The 18,226-nt window shown below is 36.1% G+C and overlaps 1 protein-coding gene across 1 annotated transcript; it reads left to right on the top strand.

The window, feature by feature from the left end:
• The first annotated feature begins 1,496 nt into the window (after positions 1-1,496).
• Positions 1,497-16,283, top strand: LOC140244196 (uncharacterized). The gene is made up of 8 exons (XM_072323829.1): positions 1,497-1,737; positions 3,431-3,505; positions 5,021-5,123; positions 5,323-5,412; positions 8,747-8,810; positions 9,354-9,420; positions 11,455-11,581; positions 13,682-16,283. Exons 1-8 carry the CDS (start codon positions 1,677-1,679, stop codon positions 13,815-13,817), a joined length of 723 nt encoding a protein of 240 aa, XP_072179930.1. The 5' UTR covers positions 1,497-1,676; the 3' UTR covers positions 13,818-16,283.
• Positions 16,284-18,226: the final 1,943 nt, after the last annotated feature.

The following is an 18,226-nucleotide window of genomic DNA, read 5'->3' as shown; positions in this document are numbered from 1 at the left end:
GAAAAAGAAAAAAAGAAACATACACTCTGCGAAAAGAAGTGGAGATACCCACTCAATTATTATTATATATATATATATATATATATATATATATATATATATATATATATATATATATTATATATATATATATATATATGAAGAGTTTGTTTGCAAAAACCGATAAGTCCATATTTGCCAAATGGAGATATTTGCGATTAAAGGTCAAGAAAAATAAAGAGAATAATAAGAAATTTTTTGCTTCTTTTGACCATAACTTCAAAAATATACCTCTATATGTAGTGACCAATATATCATTTAAAAGGTATTATTTTGTACTTTATGACAGAGATCGTACTTCAAAATCTTCAAAAATGGACTTATCGGTTTTTGCAAACAAACCCTTCATATATATGTATATATATAATCTATAAAAGCGAGAGAAAAAATACAGAGAAATTGACACATAAAAATGCAGACTGTATAATGTATGTAGGCCTATATTCAAAATGAAACCGTCTCGGATGTGGTATCATTGAAAATTCATCTGCAGTCACTACTCACGTCATAATCAGCACCATTATTATCATGGCCGTCGTCACGTTTTCAGAAGTATTGGAGGGCAGTTTCATCCGGGTTTCTGCAGCTGACAAGCAGGAAAAAAAGTCTTCAGCGCAAAAACAAAGGCCTTATACCGCGCGCACTTAAATATAATATAATATATATATATAAGTGGTCCACGTCTTGGCGTGATGATATCATCAAAAAATAAAACTGAAACCAAGTTCATGCTGTATTTACCAACAGTTTATTTCGGCACACAAATTTTCGAGCGATTCACTCTTTGTCAGTGTTCTTTATTTTAATATTATCCTTGATGTGACAGACAGAGACGTATTTTCGCATAACAAAAGGGGTCTTGGAAAAGTGTTTCTCTTTTACCTTTAATGGGGCAACAAATGGTATAAATGCGCAGATCAAGCTTCGGTACGAATCCTATATGTAAACAAGCCTTCGTCTGCTGTGACTCCATGATACAATCTATGATAATTCCTTCGAAGGATCAAGCATGACCAATAAACTGTAGGTCCTCTACTACAGTGTATTTAGCTTTCCGTCGCTTCGCATGTGTGTGTGTGTAATAATGTTCGTACCTGCCTTGTCGTACTAAGTACAATGTACTAGTATCTAAATTACAGTACCAGTATGCCCCCCCCCCCCCCCCCCCACCTCCGCAGAGCCCTCTCTCTGTAAAGGGCTCTAGCCCTCAACCATACAGCCTTCCCTCTGGCCCTTCACAGTGCCGTACACGGCACTGGCACTTCACTCTGGACTACGCCCTCTTGTGGTGTAAAACTCTTCGGTGCGCGGTACCACATTGACACCATAGAGCTGTATTATACGTATAATGCGATATGTAAATACAGCTCTATGATTGACACAGAACTCTACACACACGTGTGTGTAACCCGTTAGCTGTGTACAACATTGATTTCGGCGGCTGCCAACTTTCTAGATCTAGCTAACGTTAGGCGCTAGGCCTAGCCTACACTCGAGAGTATGTATAAATGTACATAGGCCTACTCTTTGTTTACTGAGTGAGTCACATACAGTACCCCTTTGATCCTTCGCACAAGTGTAACGTAACAAATCGACATAGACAGCCACCATAGTGCATTGGAAAGTGAAGTGAAAAGATGGCAGCCAACTCTTTCCATGCGGAAATTTTGTCAAAAAGCATCACTGAACTTCAGCAAGGTAGGCCTACAAAATCTACAGTAGTTTTTCGTAAATTCGTATATGTACTAGGTATAAATAGACAGTTGTTGTTGTCCTTAAATTGTATGGTATAGAGATCTACTAACGTTAAATGCACGTGACGTAGTCTAACGTTGTCGTTAGGCCTAACCCTTACTTAATAACGTAGATGGACTAGAGTCTAGAGCTGGATCTATCTAACACTACTTCGGGAGAACACACTAACTGGTGGTAAACCCACACACTATGCTAAGTAGGCCTAGGCCTACGCCTAAACATAAAAAAAGGAGGACTAGGCTCTGAAGGTTCCAACAACCATCTTTGAATACCGTTTCACTTGCCGAAGTTTTTAACTTTTCTAACAAGGGCCTGTGTACTGAGTAGACCTGCTGTATTGTACTCGTAGATAGGCCTAGCGAGCTAGGTCTAGAAAATACTGTTGGTGTTAGATTCTGAATAATCATGGTATGCTGTAAATTGGGGAATCGGATTCTGGGTTAGTCAGAATCCTACTCACCTAGTTGACCTAGGCCTAACACCGTTAGGCTTTAGTTTAGACCCACTCTCTACCTTGAATGTTACTTTGTGTCTTTAGAATATGTTTACATCTTCATTAGATTAATTTTATTAGAAATGCTAAAACACATTTTGTTGTGCAGTGATCAGAATCAGAAACAAGTTTGATATTAGTAGCTAGTCTAATGCAATCGTACTGCCTGCCTTTGAATCCTGCAAAGGCAGAGGCCTGAGTCTGAGGCTGATGTCCGTGATGAAGTGCATCACTGTTTGAAGTAGACCATCTAATGTTAAGTCTTACCGTTGGCGTTATAGCAATAAGTGTAATTCTATAATGTAGAAACCATCTCTACCCTTAAAAATGTGCAAGTGTTTAACTTTGTTTTGTTTGACGGTTGATGTTAACAAAAAGAAATGCAATGTAGAAGATAAGTTAGAATAACAAATGAAAACTGTTTCTATGCTGACCAAAAATATAAGTGTACATTAAAAAAAAAAGAAAATGAATGAACACAAAATGATTGCCACCAAGAAATGCATATCCATTTTATTCTTATGTCACTTCATGCTTTAATTGCCTGATGATATCTAGCGTTAGTGTGATTACTCATTGATTCATGAAGTTAACTATGCAAAAGAAATTCCAGTTTCAGGCTGTAACTGTATAAGTTCTGAACATGTACAGTGCACTCCCGTTATAATGAGCATGGTTATCATGAAATTCCGGTTGCAGCGAAGTAAAGATTTAGGCCGAGGCATTATCCCTCTATGTATTGTTTATAGTTTATTTGTTCGGTTATAACGAAAGAAAACTGCCGGTCCCGAGGACTTCAATATAACGGAAGTCCACTGTACCATGAACTAGCAGTGGTAGTCTACAACAAAAAGTAAGACATCCACATTTCGAGTAGACTCCATCACTAATAAAAACTAAGAATTGTAACTTCATATTAAATGTAATATTCAAATACTAATAACACATAATTTCACGGGTTGAGCAAATAGATAGGGGTCGAGCTCACACTTTGATGCTAATGCCCTATAAGATAATTGTACAAATGGAGCTTGCTATTCTGAGTTCTAATGGACACAAAAATATTACTTTGTCTAACCCATCCCCAAGAGGCAGCATAATAAAATATTGACAAGGTCTTGAACGTCTTTGCTCTCAATTCAGAGAAAGATAGGTATGAGCAGAAGTTGAGAGACATGAAAAACAAGAGGAAGGTCTTGGAGAAAAAGTATGAGACAGGTGAGTATACAGTAACTTTATGGTTTAGGATTTCAAGCCAATAGATACTAGTAACTAAAGATTGGTATAACATGATGCAGGTTTGGCAGTAGCCCTGATATGTAGAGTATAAATTTGTAACAGTGTGGATTACATGAATGGATTTTTTTTTTTTTTTTTGCTCTGTAATGTATTAATTTTCATTACATATTCATCAAACTGATGAATTATCACTTTACCAACGCTCCCCCTTTTTTATGGGAAGACAACTTTTAGATACACAGTCCATAATGAAGTCATTGCAAAATGCAATTTCTGACTAATGTCACTCAGACTATTTGACTATACAAACTAGTATCACTTCAGTTGTGCTGCAGCAATTATATTGTCATGGTGGCCATTAAGGTGAACATTTAACAAATTAGTCAATATTTTCAATGTTTGTGTTTTTTGTTGTTGTTGTTGTTGTTTTTTGGTGGGTTTTTTTTTTTTTGGGGGGGGTGTTTTAAAACATATTGACCCTAGTCAGCTAGTAATAGAAGTAGATGTATCTATTTTGTAGACCATGATTTTTATTTTGATTTCTGTATTAAAGATAATCGGATCCCCCAGTTATAATATGGTCTAAAAAAATATTTGTACTTATGTTTCCCAAAATCTGATTTTATCACGGGACCTGCGGCTCTATACAAGCTTGCTTTTACGCAGGCCCCATCATATTTTTTCGCATTATGATCTCAGTTTAACTCGCATGTATACAGACCTTGTGTATACCAAGACAAACTTTTGAACATTCCGGTGAAGTTCTATTTTGAATTATGTTCTGTATAAATTTCGCATCAATTTACTTTATATTGTGATATATGTGAGAAAATATGAAAATAAATTGAAATAAAAAAAAAATGAAAAAATATTAACTCGAATTGTAAGGCATTTATTACCATACCCAAAGGATTTGCCAGATTGTTTTGAAAATTACAAGCAATGCTGTGTGAGTGCATTGATAACCAGGAGTAACATATTGAACAGAATAATTTGAATATGCAAGATGTGCATGTGTATTGCTCACATATTCTACAAATCTGATATTTAAAGGGTGTGTACAGTTCTGGTCGAGGTGAGGATTTAGCTTTTAACGTTTTGCGAGATATTCAGAAACCACTCTATGAGATGTCAAAGAGCATGCAGTTCTAAGGGGTATCAAAAGTTTATTCGATGAAAATTGGTTTTGAAATGGCTGAGATATCCAAACACAAGGTGAAACAAAGAGATACTAATAAAGTTGTGGCATGTCGCCTTTTATTATTAGCACTTTTTTGGATACCTCAGCCATTTGAAAACCAATTTTCATAAAATAAACATTGAATCCTTCTTAAAATTACATGCTCTTTCATATTTCATAAGAGGCTTTTCATTATCTCACTTAGGAATGTTCAAAACATGAATCCCCACCTCAACCAGTACTGTACAGTCCCTTTTAACCATGAAGTGCTTTAATTGTTAATGAACTGCATGGTATTCTTTTTGACTGCAAAGATGTGCTAAAGTTCAAACAGACTGATGAGAAGCGGTCCAAGATGACCGAAACAGTCAGGATTGCCCAGCACAAGGTGACCCAGTCCCAGTCAGAGCTGGACAGGTGAGGCAAAATAAAAACTATATAATATTATGATGATGGTAACACTATGTAAGCCCTACTTGAAATGATGTTATCTTCATATGTGTGGACGTCACAAATCCATTAAACCCTTTGAACATACATACAGCCTGTATATCGATCTTGATCTATAACATGCTGTACATCCCAGATATTTTCCCTACTTTATCTCGTCCATTAGTCAGCAGACGGCAAATAATCAGCTGCAAGCAAAGATCCGGCACATTGAAGAGTCCATACAGGCCAAGGATGATGCTCAGAATAAAGAATTGTAAGTTTGCTCGTCATCCTTTCTTTCCAACCCTCGACCAGCCCTTTGTTTGTTTTGTGTATGTCTCGGTGTGTGTGTGTATAATAATAATAATAATAATATCAATTTATAAAGCGCAAAACCTATAGACATATATTCTTCTGCGCTGCAAAAGCTTCTGATGTGCTTGATAATAACGAACAGTTAAAAGAAGAGATGTGTTTTGAGTCGTGATTTAAAGACTGCTACTGTTGGGGATTTCCGGACTTCTAGTGGTAGATCATTCCAGAGTTTGGGAGCTGCACAGGCAAATGCTCTGTCTCCCAATGTTACTTTTGTTTTACATGTTGGAATCTGTAAAAGAAGAGTGTCCTTAGAACTGTATGTCTGTCTTTGAAGCAGTGATTAGAACAAGTGTGATGAAAGGCATGATTGTAGTGATTTAATCAAAAGGTACTTGATGAATTTTGTCATGCTTATATCACTGTAAATAATAGAAAGGATTTCAAGACAGTCGAGCTTATTTTCTTTTCACCTTGATCTCAATATTTCATCTTTATTTCCTGTCCCTTGCCAACAGAAACAGACATTATGCATCCCCTTTCCTTCTCTTTCCAATTATGCTTTCTGTACTATATAATGGAAAATGCTACCTCATTCATACAAGAACGTCAAGTTGCTTCCACGCATGACAACTTCCCTTTATGCTGATCAGTCGATCAGTTTGATATATATGTAAATGTATGGCAAATATTTCCTTTCTGTACTTGCAAAGCATGGAGTCCTTTTCAAAGTTGTTGTTTTGCTTTGTTTGTTGTTTTGTTTTGTTTTGTTTTGTTTTGTTTTGTTTTTGCTTTAAGATTTGATATAATGCACCTGTAGTAAAGACATTCTACATACTTTGTCACTCTCGACCAAGGTGTATACAGGCAACACCTCTTATAACAAAGTCCTCAGACCGGCAGTTTTCTTTCGCTATATCGAAATTTCATAACAGCCACGCAGTAAAGTATGTATAAGAATATATAGATGATCATTTCATTACCTGAATTTTTACTTCGTTGAAACAGGGATTTTGGTAACCGTGCCCACTATAATAAGAGTGCTCTGTAATTAGGTACAAAGTAACTCTGCAGTAACATTAATGGCAGGAACCTCTTGGAGTAGTGCTTACACTGAAAAGGCTACCCTGGGTCAGTAAGACCTTGAATTACTATAGTTGGCATTCTCAGAAAAGTTGAATTCAGGAATGATGATTGTGTTGTTTGCTAAAAGGTTTCTGATGTGATTTATTTGGAGAGCTCTACAATTAAGAAATTAAGTTGTAAGATATTTGTTAACTTACTGAAGAAGCGATTTCTTCGTTTTCTCTGGTTACATTTTACCAATAGCAGACTTGTCTTTATCAGGCGTTTTCACATCAGCCCGATGTTTCGAAATAGTGCGCTATTTTCTGACTTGGGAAATTAACCTGATCACGAAATAGGGCGCTATTTGATAATGTGAATACAAATTAGCGCGCTAATTGATCAAGAAAATTTCTCGAGTCCAACTCGGGACAGTCCGAAATAGCAGGATAATTACTAAGTAATGCGAACTAGCGTGCCATTTGATAATGTTCGGGCTGATGTGAATAGGAAATTAGATAGCGCGCTAATTTGCGATTGCGAAAAATATCTCAAGCTTGGATTTTTATCGGGCTGATGTGAAAATGCCTACTTAGAACATTCACATACAAATACATTCATGTTGCAAAATAACAGCACATCAATATGGGATATTGTTAAAAGAAACTACACTTTTGCTTCCACGTTGATTTATTATGCTTGGATTATTTGCATCTGCCAGTTCATGATATCAGGTAATCTTTGCTAGATTCTTCTGCACCTGATTCCAGAGCAAGACAATAAGTCAAATGGAATCATCTTTTGAGCTAGTCCTGCATACAGATTAGTTCAGAATGGATATTTGTTCATTTTTGTTCATTTTTTTAAAGCAGGCTGCACTAATTTTCTTGAAAGTGTTGACCTACTTTAACTGATGATCTAAATTGTCTACTACTGCTAACAATGCTTTGCAATTAGCTGGGGGAAAAAAATCTGAAATGAATTGCTCAAAGGCAGCTTCACCTACGTAAAACAATCATCTTGTTTATCTGATGGATATTAGCGGTATTCAAGGAAAGCTTTCACTTTGTGTGCTTCTACTACACTGTATATGGTATTTTGTCTACAACTGCTATAAACACTGCTTTGCAGTTAGCACCAAAAAGTGTAAAAGGAATTGGTTTGAAACAACTCACCCTACACAAAACAATCCACCTGTTTAAGGAGGGCGGGATACAGAATATGTGTAAAAGATTTTGTGTATTTTTTGCATGATCGATTTCTTTTCATATTCTGGAAATTTCAAGAGGACTTGATGGAAATGCAATACTTAAGTGAAACTCTGTAGGGGTGACCATTTGAAAATGGTGGAATGGAATTCAATATGGGTAATGAGGAGGGCAATGAATATATTCATTCAGTTGAGTCAGTGACATTTTTTCTTGCAAAATGTACATTGTATAGAACAAAGATGTCAACATAGCAGCTGTTGTGACATACAAGCCAGTATGTTCACATCAGAGGAAGATTCCAGTTGCAATACTGCCTGTCCCATCACTCTGTTTCCTTCAATTAACCCGAAATTTGCTGAGTGCATTTTTGGAATTTTTAGTTTGGGGGGCTACACAAATATTTTGGATATTATTTGAAAATATTTCATTTCTAGTTTTTATGCCTCCGCCACAAAGTGTCACCAGAGGCAGTAGTATGTCAAGTTAAACCTCATTTTGAAGCAGATAGATTGAAAATTTGAACTAACAAAATTTCAGTAAATTTTCAGTAAATTTCAAATATCATTTTCATATTCCAATCAAAGACTCATTTTTGTATTGAAATAATACCATGATTGTCATTAAAAATATGAAAAGACACCACTATGCAGTAATACACAGTATAATACCAGCTACATCAAGTACTTAGCTCTTCTGGATAAGGTCAAGAAGAATGTAATGTTTTGATTGTAAAAAAAAAAAAAAAAAAAAAAAAAAAAAAAGCCAAACATTTTGTCTCGCAGGAATGTGATAACTAACCACCATGGGAAATGTTGTAAGGATAATTCAATCATATTGGTGCAAAATGAGAGTTCATTTCTGAGAGCAAAATCATACAGTGACACATTGGATAGGGTTTAATTGCTTCCAGAGCCTAGATTTCACCAATATTCAATTCAATTATTTCTCAGTCACTCTAGTCTCGCTCTTTTTTTTCTTTCTTTTTTTTTTCTTTCTTTCTGTCTCCTGTTCTCTCAGGGAGGCATATGAAGAAAAGCTCTCCGACTTGGTGGATCAATTTCAGCGTGCCAGGCACTTCTATGTAAATATGAAATTCCCCAATGCCATAATTCAGTGTTTGATTGACACTGAACTTTACTCTCTCTAGCTCAGAAATACATGTATGAATACAAACACATTCAGTGGACCCTTAAATCCATGAATGTAGAAGGGGAAAAAAAATTTATACCACGTAGTGTATCTGGAATGTCTACAGTACAAGTTGATGAAATATTTTCTGCTCACATGTCTTTGATTATGAGAAATATGTGTTCAATGAAGCACATTAATCTTTCCTTCTTAATTCTTCCTCCTCACGTTTTCTTTGGATTGCATGTGGGTATTTTATTCAAAGCCAGTGAGTGCCACAGCTATTCTATAAGATTCACTTACGTTTGCAGCAGACTTGCAGAGCTTGATTGCTTATGAATGTTTGACTCACAATCGTGAGATTAGTTAAAGCTGGGTATTACATGTCTGGAGTGACTTTGGGTATTTACAGTCCGTGTGAATTAGCTGGGATACAAGAAAGCTTTTGAGTTTTACCTTGTCTCAACAAATCTTGTTTTCCTCCTTTCACTTTCAGACAGATGAATCACTCCTCAGTGAGATCAGTCTTATGAAGCAAAAAGAACAAGAATTGGAGCAAGAGAGTATGTTTTACAGATCCTAATTTGAGAGTACTACAAAGCCAATATCTATGAAACAGTGATATTGATAGTACCGTAATCATTTTGTAATATCAATAGAATATTTGCATTTGTAAAGCTAAAAGACTTGCATTTGACAAGCAGAGGAATTTTTGTTTTTTGTGCAGCAACAAAGTAAACATGAATTTAATTATTCTGTAAATAATATCAACAAAATATTTTTATTCATAGGGCTGGTGTGTAAAGAACTGCTGCATGGCATAACGAGAAGAATTTTGTATTTTTGAAATTCATGAAATTCTTCCATCGAGATATAAATATAAAGACACAATATAAATAAAAAGATTTTTCTCACTCATGTACTTCACTGGTTACTAATGGTGCTAAGGCTGTCGGTTACTTTATTGCATTGTGTGATGAAAACATACGTCGATGTAGGGCCATTTATCAATCAGTTGCAATTTTGTGTTTGTTATACTGTAGTTGTTCATCACAATTTCAAAGGTGATTGGTATCTCTTCATTTGTTTATTTTTTATTGTCCCAAACAGCTGGATGGGCAATTGCCCTTTCTGTTTAACCAATGGGTATTTAACCAATTTAACTCGAGCAATTTTCGCTAAAAACACAATTATGTATACAGGTCCAAAATATTGGAATGATCTCCCAACAGAAGTTAAAAGCTGTTTGTCATTATCAGCCTTTAAGCATGAACTCAGACAGCATGTATTGAATAGTTACAACACACAAGTGCACTAACATTCCTTTTTATTATGCTCATGGCTGTTCTGTTATACTACTCGGTTGTTGCCATGTGAACAGACTTATGCATATATATACATTTAGTTACATGCTCTCTCAAATTCCTGAACATCGGTGTTTTTCCTTCCACTTCTAGTAAGACCTTCGGTCGTGTAGCATAGCGTCCATAGTTTCCCCTTCTTTCTTTCTTTTCTTTTTTTTTTTTTTTTTTCATGCAGCATTGCAGCTGGCTGGTATATCACATATAGGAACTGCAATTGTTCATGTTTTCCATTTTTCGAATCTTTCCCCGTGTCTACGGAAGCCGGAATGTTTAAACCCTAAAATTATGTCGTATTCACAATATCACTCCCATGTCAAAATTGCTATTAGAGCAACTGCTATAGTGTGCAGCATGTGGTTACTTGTTTTGTTTGTTTTTGTTTAATAGATACTTTATTTTCTGCAAATCAACAGATCAATCAGCAAATCAATATACATAAGGCACATGATCATGAATATGTGGAAAATATACAAAATAGATTCAAAACAGAGTCGTTTGACTTGCGTAAACAAAGATATAAAAGGTAATTAATGATACAATATACAGTATGCATGTCTATGCAGCGGGGATTACAACAATTATAATTATGGAGCGATAATGCAGAGGGCCGCCATTGTAAGCATAGCTTGAAAAGATGGCCGGCCAGAGGAAAAGGTAGGGGAGTGTACTGGTAATACTACAATACAATACAGATTCTGCTGCGAAGATAGCAGGGGAAAAACGTGATGGTGGTGGATGTGCGTGCAAGTGCTAGAAAGTTCTCATTTTATCACACACTTGCATACATATGTGAGAAGAATCTTCTGTACCCCCGAATATTAATAGTCATTCTCTTTTGTTTATCCTTACTTTTTGTCTTTGATTTTGATTTATTTCTCTTTGCATCCTTCACTTTGATTGAAAATGACACATCGACCGCTATGTATTATGTTTATCTTCCTATTTCTTTATGTATGTATCCAAGCTGGACATTCTGTATTATCATATTTTGTTATATCATGTATTCTTCATCGAGAAATACGAAAATAAAATTGAAATGAGATGAAATAAAAAAAATACCTGAGATCACTATTATCAAAACAAAACAAAAAAGTTTATTCTGACTCATTTATGTACTTCACTTCTTATTAATGGTGCTAAGTCTGATGGTTACTTAATTGCACTGTGTGATGAAAACATTCCACATTAACCCTTCTGTCCTTGAGTGTATCTTTTCCTTCCCACTTGCCATAGCTGTAAATGTCAAGGTCGAGAGCGAGAGGGTTAGCGAGGCATTCCAGGAGCTGAGCAAGACTCTGGAGCAGAGAAAGGAGGCAGAGGAGAGGGAGGGTTTCACAGTCGCAACCCAGAAGGAAATTATGTAAGCTGTATCATCAATTCCTTCATCAAATGTCGCATTTTATTTCATTTCATTTCATTTATTTTCATATCCAAATAATACAAAATTATTGCAATATTGCATTGTACAGTATGTCCCCCCCCCAAAAAAAAAAAACTAAATAAATAAATAAAATAAATTTTAAAAAAAATTACGATCGGATTTTTGCATTGATAACTTCTAATATGATTAAATTGTCTGAATGCTATTTCAAGGGCAAAAAAAACAAAACAAAAAACAGAAAACAAAACATCTTAACTATATTTGGCAGAAAACCCCATTCAATTTGGTCACAGAGAAATGTGAAGCGTTTTGAAGCATGTTGTGGATGTGATTCTTCCAAGTTAAGCACTTGGATGCTCTTGGAACTGCATATCAATGTGTAAACACAATGGACAGAACTTGGAGGGAAGGGATTCCTGACATGCTCTACAAAAGTCCTAGCCCATTTCTCTTTGACCACTGAAGCAAATCAGATGGGGATTTCTGCAAGACGTAGGTAATAAGTTATAGTTTCATACCCTGAAATTGTATATGGATTGATTCTCTGTTTTTAAAGTTATAATTGCGGAGAGTCCCGTTGTATTTTTTTTTTTTTTTTTTTTTTGGGGGGGGGGGACATTCGATATGCATTGTCAGTTTGTGTAAAGGATCTCAATAGTAGCTACAGTTGTATTGAGATGACAGCAGCCAGTATATGACATAAGTGAAGATCCTTTGTGGTAGCTGTGAGGATTTATGTCTATCTATATATCAGTATTCATTTATGATAATGTATTCTCGAGAGGTATCACTTTCCCAATGGCCAACTGTATCCATGAAAGAATGGGAGATGGGAGAATTTGTGACAGCTTGGATTGCTTTGTGCAACATTTATCTGTCTAGCTACCCACTGGCAGGCAACAAAGAAAAATCTAACGCCCTGTAATGACTGTGTATATATTGCTTGCATATTTGCAAGAACTACGTGCTAATAGAGAAGCAAAAAGACACCTGTACAAACCTAAATAGGAGATCACAGATTACAGTGCTCTAATTGTGGAATAGCATACTGCTACCAAATTAAGGGAATTCAACATTACTAAATACCTTTGAATCAAAATTGAGAATGCATCGTTTCTCTAAAATATTCATGGTATTGTGATATCAGAGAGAGTAGGATATCAAGTTATATTTATCTACTGGTATTTGTCATTGCATATTTCTTCTGTATTGTATTATAGACCACCGTAATTCTGGATCAAAATTCATGTCACTTCTTTGACTTCAATCTCTTCTCTACAAGAACATACACACTACAAGTCATGGTGATACTAGTAAGCTTATCATGATAGAAATAAGTAAACGAATAAATAAACAAAACCAATAAAACTTCAGGCATGTGTTACTGTCTCTGGTGCAAGAGTTTCTGTTCACCACAGTAGACCTAGAGTTGCATCATTTAATTTGACAGTGATCTATTTTAGAAGCAACTGCTTGGATGGTCAATATTTCTAAATAGATATTTGAGAGCATTCTAACTGTAATGTTCTTGATCCATTTGTTATGTGTGCATGACATCGGTGGATTCATAACTCACCAATATGCCATTGCCAGAAAAAGGTCAATGATGAACAGTACTCAATGGGATGAACCTCTTACGGAAACCTGACTGTAAAGTGATATGGTTTGTGTCATATAGATCTGGGTCACAAAGATTAAATGACCAAAATCATTCAGTGCTTTAGGAAGTCCACAGCAAAACATTCAGAGTCGTGATGTTGATGTTGACAAATGTTCAATAGCAAAAGTGCAGATTAACTGATATTGTTGATCATTTGCATGTTTTAGTTGGATGCGAAACAGTGCATGACAGATAAGAGTGTCCTTCCTTTGTTTTGTGCTTTGTGAAAATGATTATATCACACAATACAGCACAGAGGAATGACATATGGGTGTATTAAGCAAGTTACAGACAATTACAGTGATATATCCAATACTGTAACCTTTCTTTAAAAAGCCATCTAGCACAAGTTCTCTCTCCTTTTCCTTCTCCTCCCTGCTATTTCTTTCCCTTTCCTTCTGTAATTCCTCTCTGATCAGCTCTATGCTAACTGCTGAGAACCAAGAATCGGAGAAAGCCTTGAATGACCTGAAGGAGAGGAAGGCCCAGATCGATGAGGAGCTGAAAAATCTTCGAGATTGGTTTCCACCAGAGGATGCGCGGATTGAAGAATAGTAGGAATTTCAGGGCACAGTAAAAGTGGAAAATTCTCAGCATGAAAATTTTCACCTGATTTACTATGGCTTGAAACTATAGCACAAAAACTGAAACACATGAAAATTTTGCGTGTTGTAATACTATTTTATATTTTGATTTCGCAGAATTGAAGAATATAAAATTTATCTTAACCAACTGAGTGTGAAAAACTACTCACGAAAATTGACCACTTTTACAGTATAATATGGGATATAGGCTAAGACAATGTTGTGCCTGGAAAGTATCATTACATAGGTCAGATCCTATTAAAACCAGGGAACAGTCTTAAATTCTGTCTTCTGTAAAAGTGTTGTCCAAAATCACAATAATTTGAGTGGAGTGAATAATGCTGCTAGGGTAAAAATCAGCTGTAAAAATAAAGGCTCTAGGCTTTGTGAGTGCATTGCAAACTCGAACTGTGTAAATAACAAATGCTTGATAAAGCTGTAAAGGCTCTCTGTATAAAAACCCTGTCCTATGTTGTGTGTCATAAAGTTCTGAACTAGGATAGTGAGTAGAATTATGACGTGGAGTTGACCGGCTTCAGATCTTCTATATGTTTTGTTTGTGAAATATTTTTCCAAGTTTCATACCTTTTTGGGTAATTGGATTTATCATGAGCACGTGAAATACATTGCTGGCAGTTGCTAGTAACCTATCACACATCCTTCGTTTCTTTGCCTGTGATTTTTCAAGGCAACAATACAAAGCCTCCCTGTCTTTTGCATCTTTTCTGTTACCTCATAGCATAAAAAGCTATTCAATCTTGCCTTTGGAAATATTTCAGATTTCTCCTTACTCTTTAGTAGGCTCCTCAATTAGAAATCTTGCAGCGATTTAAAACAAAAGTCAACATGCAAAGTGATGAGATTAAAATTTTGCCTTATCCTTACTCTTCAGTAGGCTCCTCAATTGAAAATCTTGCAGCGATGTATAACAGAAGTCAACATGCACAGTGATGAGATTAAAATTTTGCCTTCCAGGTGTAAAATATATTAAAAGGTCCACGTTGTCTTGCTACCTTGATTTCAGTATGCAGTCAGTATTGTGCTTCCTTTCCAAGAGGGAGATAGAGGCTTTATACGTTTTTCGTTTGTCTGTCCATCCATACATCCACAAGTCCATCTCTACATTAATTTGTGTGACCCAGATTTCATTATTGAAATTTGAGGGAAAAGTCCATGCTGAATCTGTCAAAACTTGATGCAAGTATGGTATATAAGCAATGACTTTGGCTAAAATCAACTGTTCTTGGTTGTGATTATGATTACATTTTATATATTTTTAGGAGAAAGGTATAAATACACAAGTTTATATGTAAAGGGATTGAAGAGGTCTAAAAGGTGAGGTCATATCACCAAAACATGTTTGTGAACTTCAGCTGAAATGTCATTTCCCATGCATGACTTCAGCTACAAAGTTCATCTGAGAATGTAATGTACCAAGAAGGGTAGAAATGATGGAGAAATGTTGATGCAAAGGGGGTCATTCTGCAAGCCGGGTTACTGAACATTGATCATTTTTTTAAGTCAACTGCACGGCAATCATCAGATTGCTTGTTTTTCTCTTCATCTTGTAGTCATGTGACATGCATCCATCTGAGATTGAAATTTCTTTTCGATATAAGGAATTTTCTCTCCACAAATTAAACCCATTAGACTACTCTGCTGAGGGAAGGGAGATGATGTTCAAGGCAAGTCATGAGGTCCTGAAAGACCAATAATTGAGTTCCATTGATGAATTCTAGTGGTCCTTGTAAATACATCCTGATTTTCAGACAAATACAGTCGACCTTGCTTAAGTCAACCTTGCATAAGTCGAATAATCGCCTAAGTCAAAGGTCTTTTCAAGTCTTCTTCTCTTTATATTCTAATTTTAATTTAATCCCTCATAAGTCTAATTTTTTCTAAGTCAAAGCTATTTCTCCAGTCCAAATAGATTCAACTTTTTAGGCAAGGTTGACTGTATATTGATCGAAGCATATCATATAAACACACATCTATCCCCTGTTTTGGCAAAGTTCACCCTGACTGCAAGCTTGTAAATAAATATTTATTTGTGTTGTTCTGTGAAATTCTGAGTAATGTGTTTGAGGACCATCAAATTATAAAAAAATGTGACTCGCTCCTCACTGCTGAAATTTAAGCTAACGATATCAAATGCAACCGCTAGCTGGTATTGAAACCTTGAAGCAGTCCAAAATATCTGCTCTGCATGTCCTTGTGTGCTTCCTGTCGCACGGCTGTGTTAGAGTGTTTGCACGGTGCAGTTAAATGCAATGAACTCTCTGTCAAGGAGAGGGAAGAAAGACTGATACAGCTGCTGTAGCAAAGTCATTATATTACCAATCTTGGCACTCGGATTTGTTTCTTTGCACATTGTTTTTTTGCACATTGTTTTTGAAAAGCCAGATGTAATAAATCTTCATATGAAGCTGATCCGTGAGATCTATGAGTGAGATTCATTTGTTGAAGTCGACAGCATTGGAAATGAGAGAATGTGAGGATGAGGGATGGTGCTAAGGAAGAGAAGGAGAAAGAGGTGGAGGAGGAGGAGGGAGAGGAGAAAGAAGAGCGGGAGGAAGGTCATTTAAGGGTTGCTGTGACAACTAACTGCCGTTAGAGATGGTGGTCACCTTAGTGTCAATACTGATGACAGCAATGTTGATGGTGCAAGATATACTATGGAAATGTAAGAGATTTAACCCTAATCAGGCTGGGCTTTTTTGGCTATGCTATATCTGGGGGGGGGGGCGGATTCCGCCCCCCCTTCAGATCTCGCCTATGGAACGCGCGATTGCGCCGAAAATCGGCACACGCCACGCCCGCGACGTATTCTATCAAAATGTATGGTTGCTTTCTCCGAAAAATTTTCCTTATATTTTATATTAATTAATTATTGTAATTTATGCATAAAATCAGTTTTGGGCTCTAAATCACTTATTAATGCTCCAATTAAGCTAATTTCATTTTAAAAATGTTTCTTGTATCATTCTTCTGAGACATAGGATAAAAAAAAATCTGTATCGAAATTAATTTCTTATGTATTTTATTGTTTTTTGAATTTCTTATGTATTTCTTTGTTTTTTGACCTTTTGTTTTTGTTTGTTTTTTGGCCAAAATTTGTCACAGACATTTTTCGCAGCATTATTATGCTAAAATAAATTAATTTCGGCCATTCTAAGTGAAGATATGAATTTTTATGTGAATTAATTGAAAAAACACAATTTGCATTGGATTTGTACACAAAATCACGTTTTGGAGCAATTTTGGGGTTGACAAATTTTTTTCGAACGGGCGTCGCGTCAAAACGGTACGCGCGGGCGCAACAATTTGGGTCTCAAAAGTTGCGCGATACTTCAAAGAAAAAAGTCATGAAACATCGCGGCGGGAGTGTATCGCGTTGCAAAGATATTGCGCGAAACGTCGAGGGGGGGGCGGATTCCGCCCCCCCCCCCCCCCCAGCCTGATTAGGGTTAAACTCTACAAGAACAGAAGCTTTGAGGATGTATGCCATTGATGTTCCCACATTGATTATGCTCTCATAATTGCTACTTATGCAAATACATTGAGCACTGTAGGATATGCTTGGAACTTGGAGATGAGCCTTTCACAGCAATATATTGATGTTTTTATCATCTTGCGCAAGATACAGAGATTACTCTTGATATGCCTCACCATGTGGCAGTCAAAATATCACATTTTGCATGTTAGCTTGCTCCTTATTTCTGCAAAAGGCGGTACCAGTCACAATGGAAACATACCAGCAAGCTGTCAAGACGAAGAACTATCAAATCAAATGAATTGACGTATCAAGTCAGGCAAGTTTACCCTTCTCTGTTTCGGTCTGAGTAGCTTTGACTTATTTATCATCTGCATTAACAAATCTTTCCCTGTGACTTTAAAAACCCGGTTTCATATGATATCATATGCAACAGTCACAACTGTACCTCAAGAAAAAAAAAAAGTTATTGTGGGACAGCGTAATAATGTAGACAGCGCTGAAACACAGGTCAAGTGTGTTGGTAGGTCATCCTACAAGTGACCTTGGGTCATTGTTTTGTTGCGCATCCATAACTGATGTTGCATTTACCTTTGGCGTGAAAAAAGTGAACACTATGCATGTCATTGGAGCCTTTTAGCGTTCTTGCCTATGTGATACCAATACTTTCTCACTTCATGTTGCAGGTAGCTCTCATGATAGTACTAAATGACAACTGACACAAAAACATCTGTGATAGAAGAATTGAAGATCTTATTTAAAACCAGGTTTTGGGCATTTTCTACAGGTTGCACGATACAGATTAACTTGTCTTGTACATGTATCATCGGCTATTGTGTAACCACACTGATAATATGAAGTAATTAATGCATTTCCACAAATTCCAA

The sequence above is a fragment of the Diadema setosum genome, chromosome 21 (assembly GCF_964275005.1).
Source record: "Diadema setosum chromosome 21, eeDiaSeto1, whole genome shotgun sequence".
Lineage (NCBI taxonomy): Eukaryota > Metazoa > Echinodermata > Echinoidea > Diadematoida > Diadematidae > Diadema > Diadema setosum.
Note: the sequence above shows the minus strand (reverse complement) of the source record. Positions and strands in the feature narration are given on the sequence as shown.

Excerpts from the sequence above, each read along its gene's own strand:
- LOC140244196 (XM_072323829.1), top strand. The coding sequence starts at position 1,677 with ATGGCAGCCAACTCTTTCCATGCGGAAATTTTGTCAAAAAGCATCACT. Across the intron at positions 3,506-5,020 it reads GGAGAAAAAGTATGAGACAG|ATGTGCTAAAGTTCAAACAG; the intron begins GTGAGTATACAG and ends TTGACTGCAAAG. Across the intron at positions 5,413-8,746 it reads GATGCTCAGAATAAAGAATT|GGAGGCATATGAAGAAAAGC; the intron begins GTAAGTTTGCTC and ends CTGTTCTCTCAG.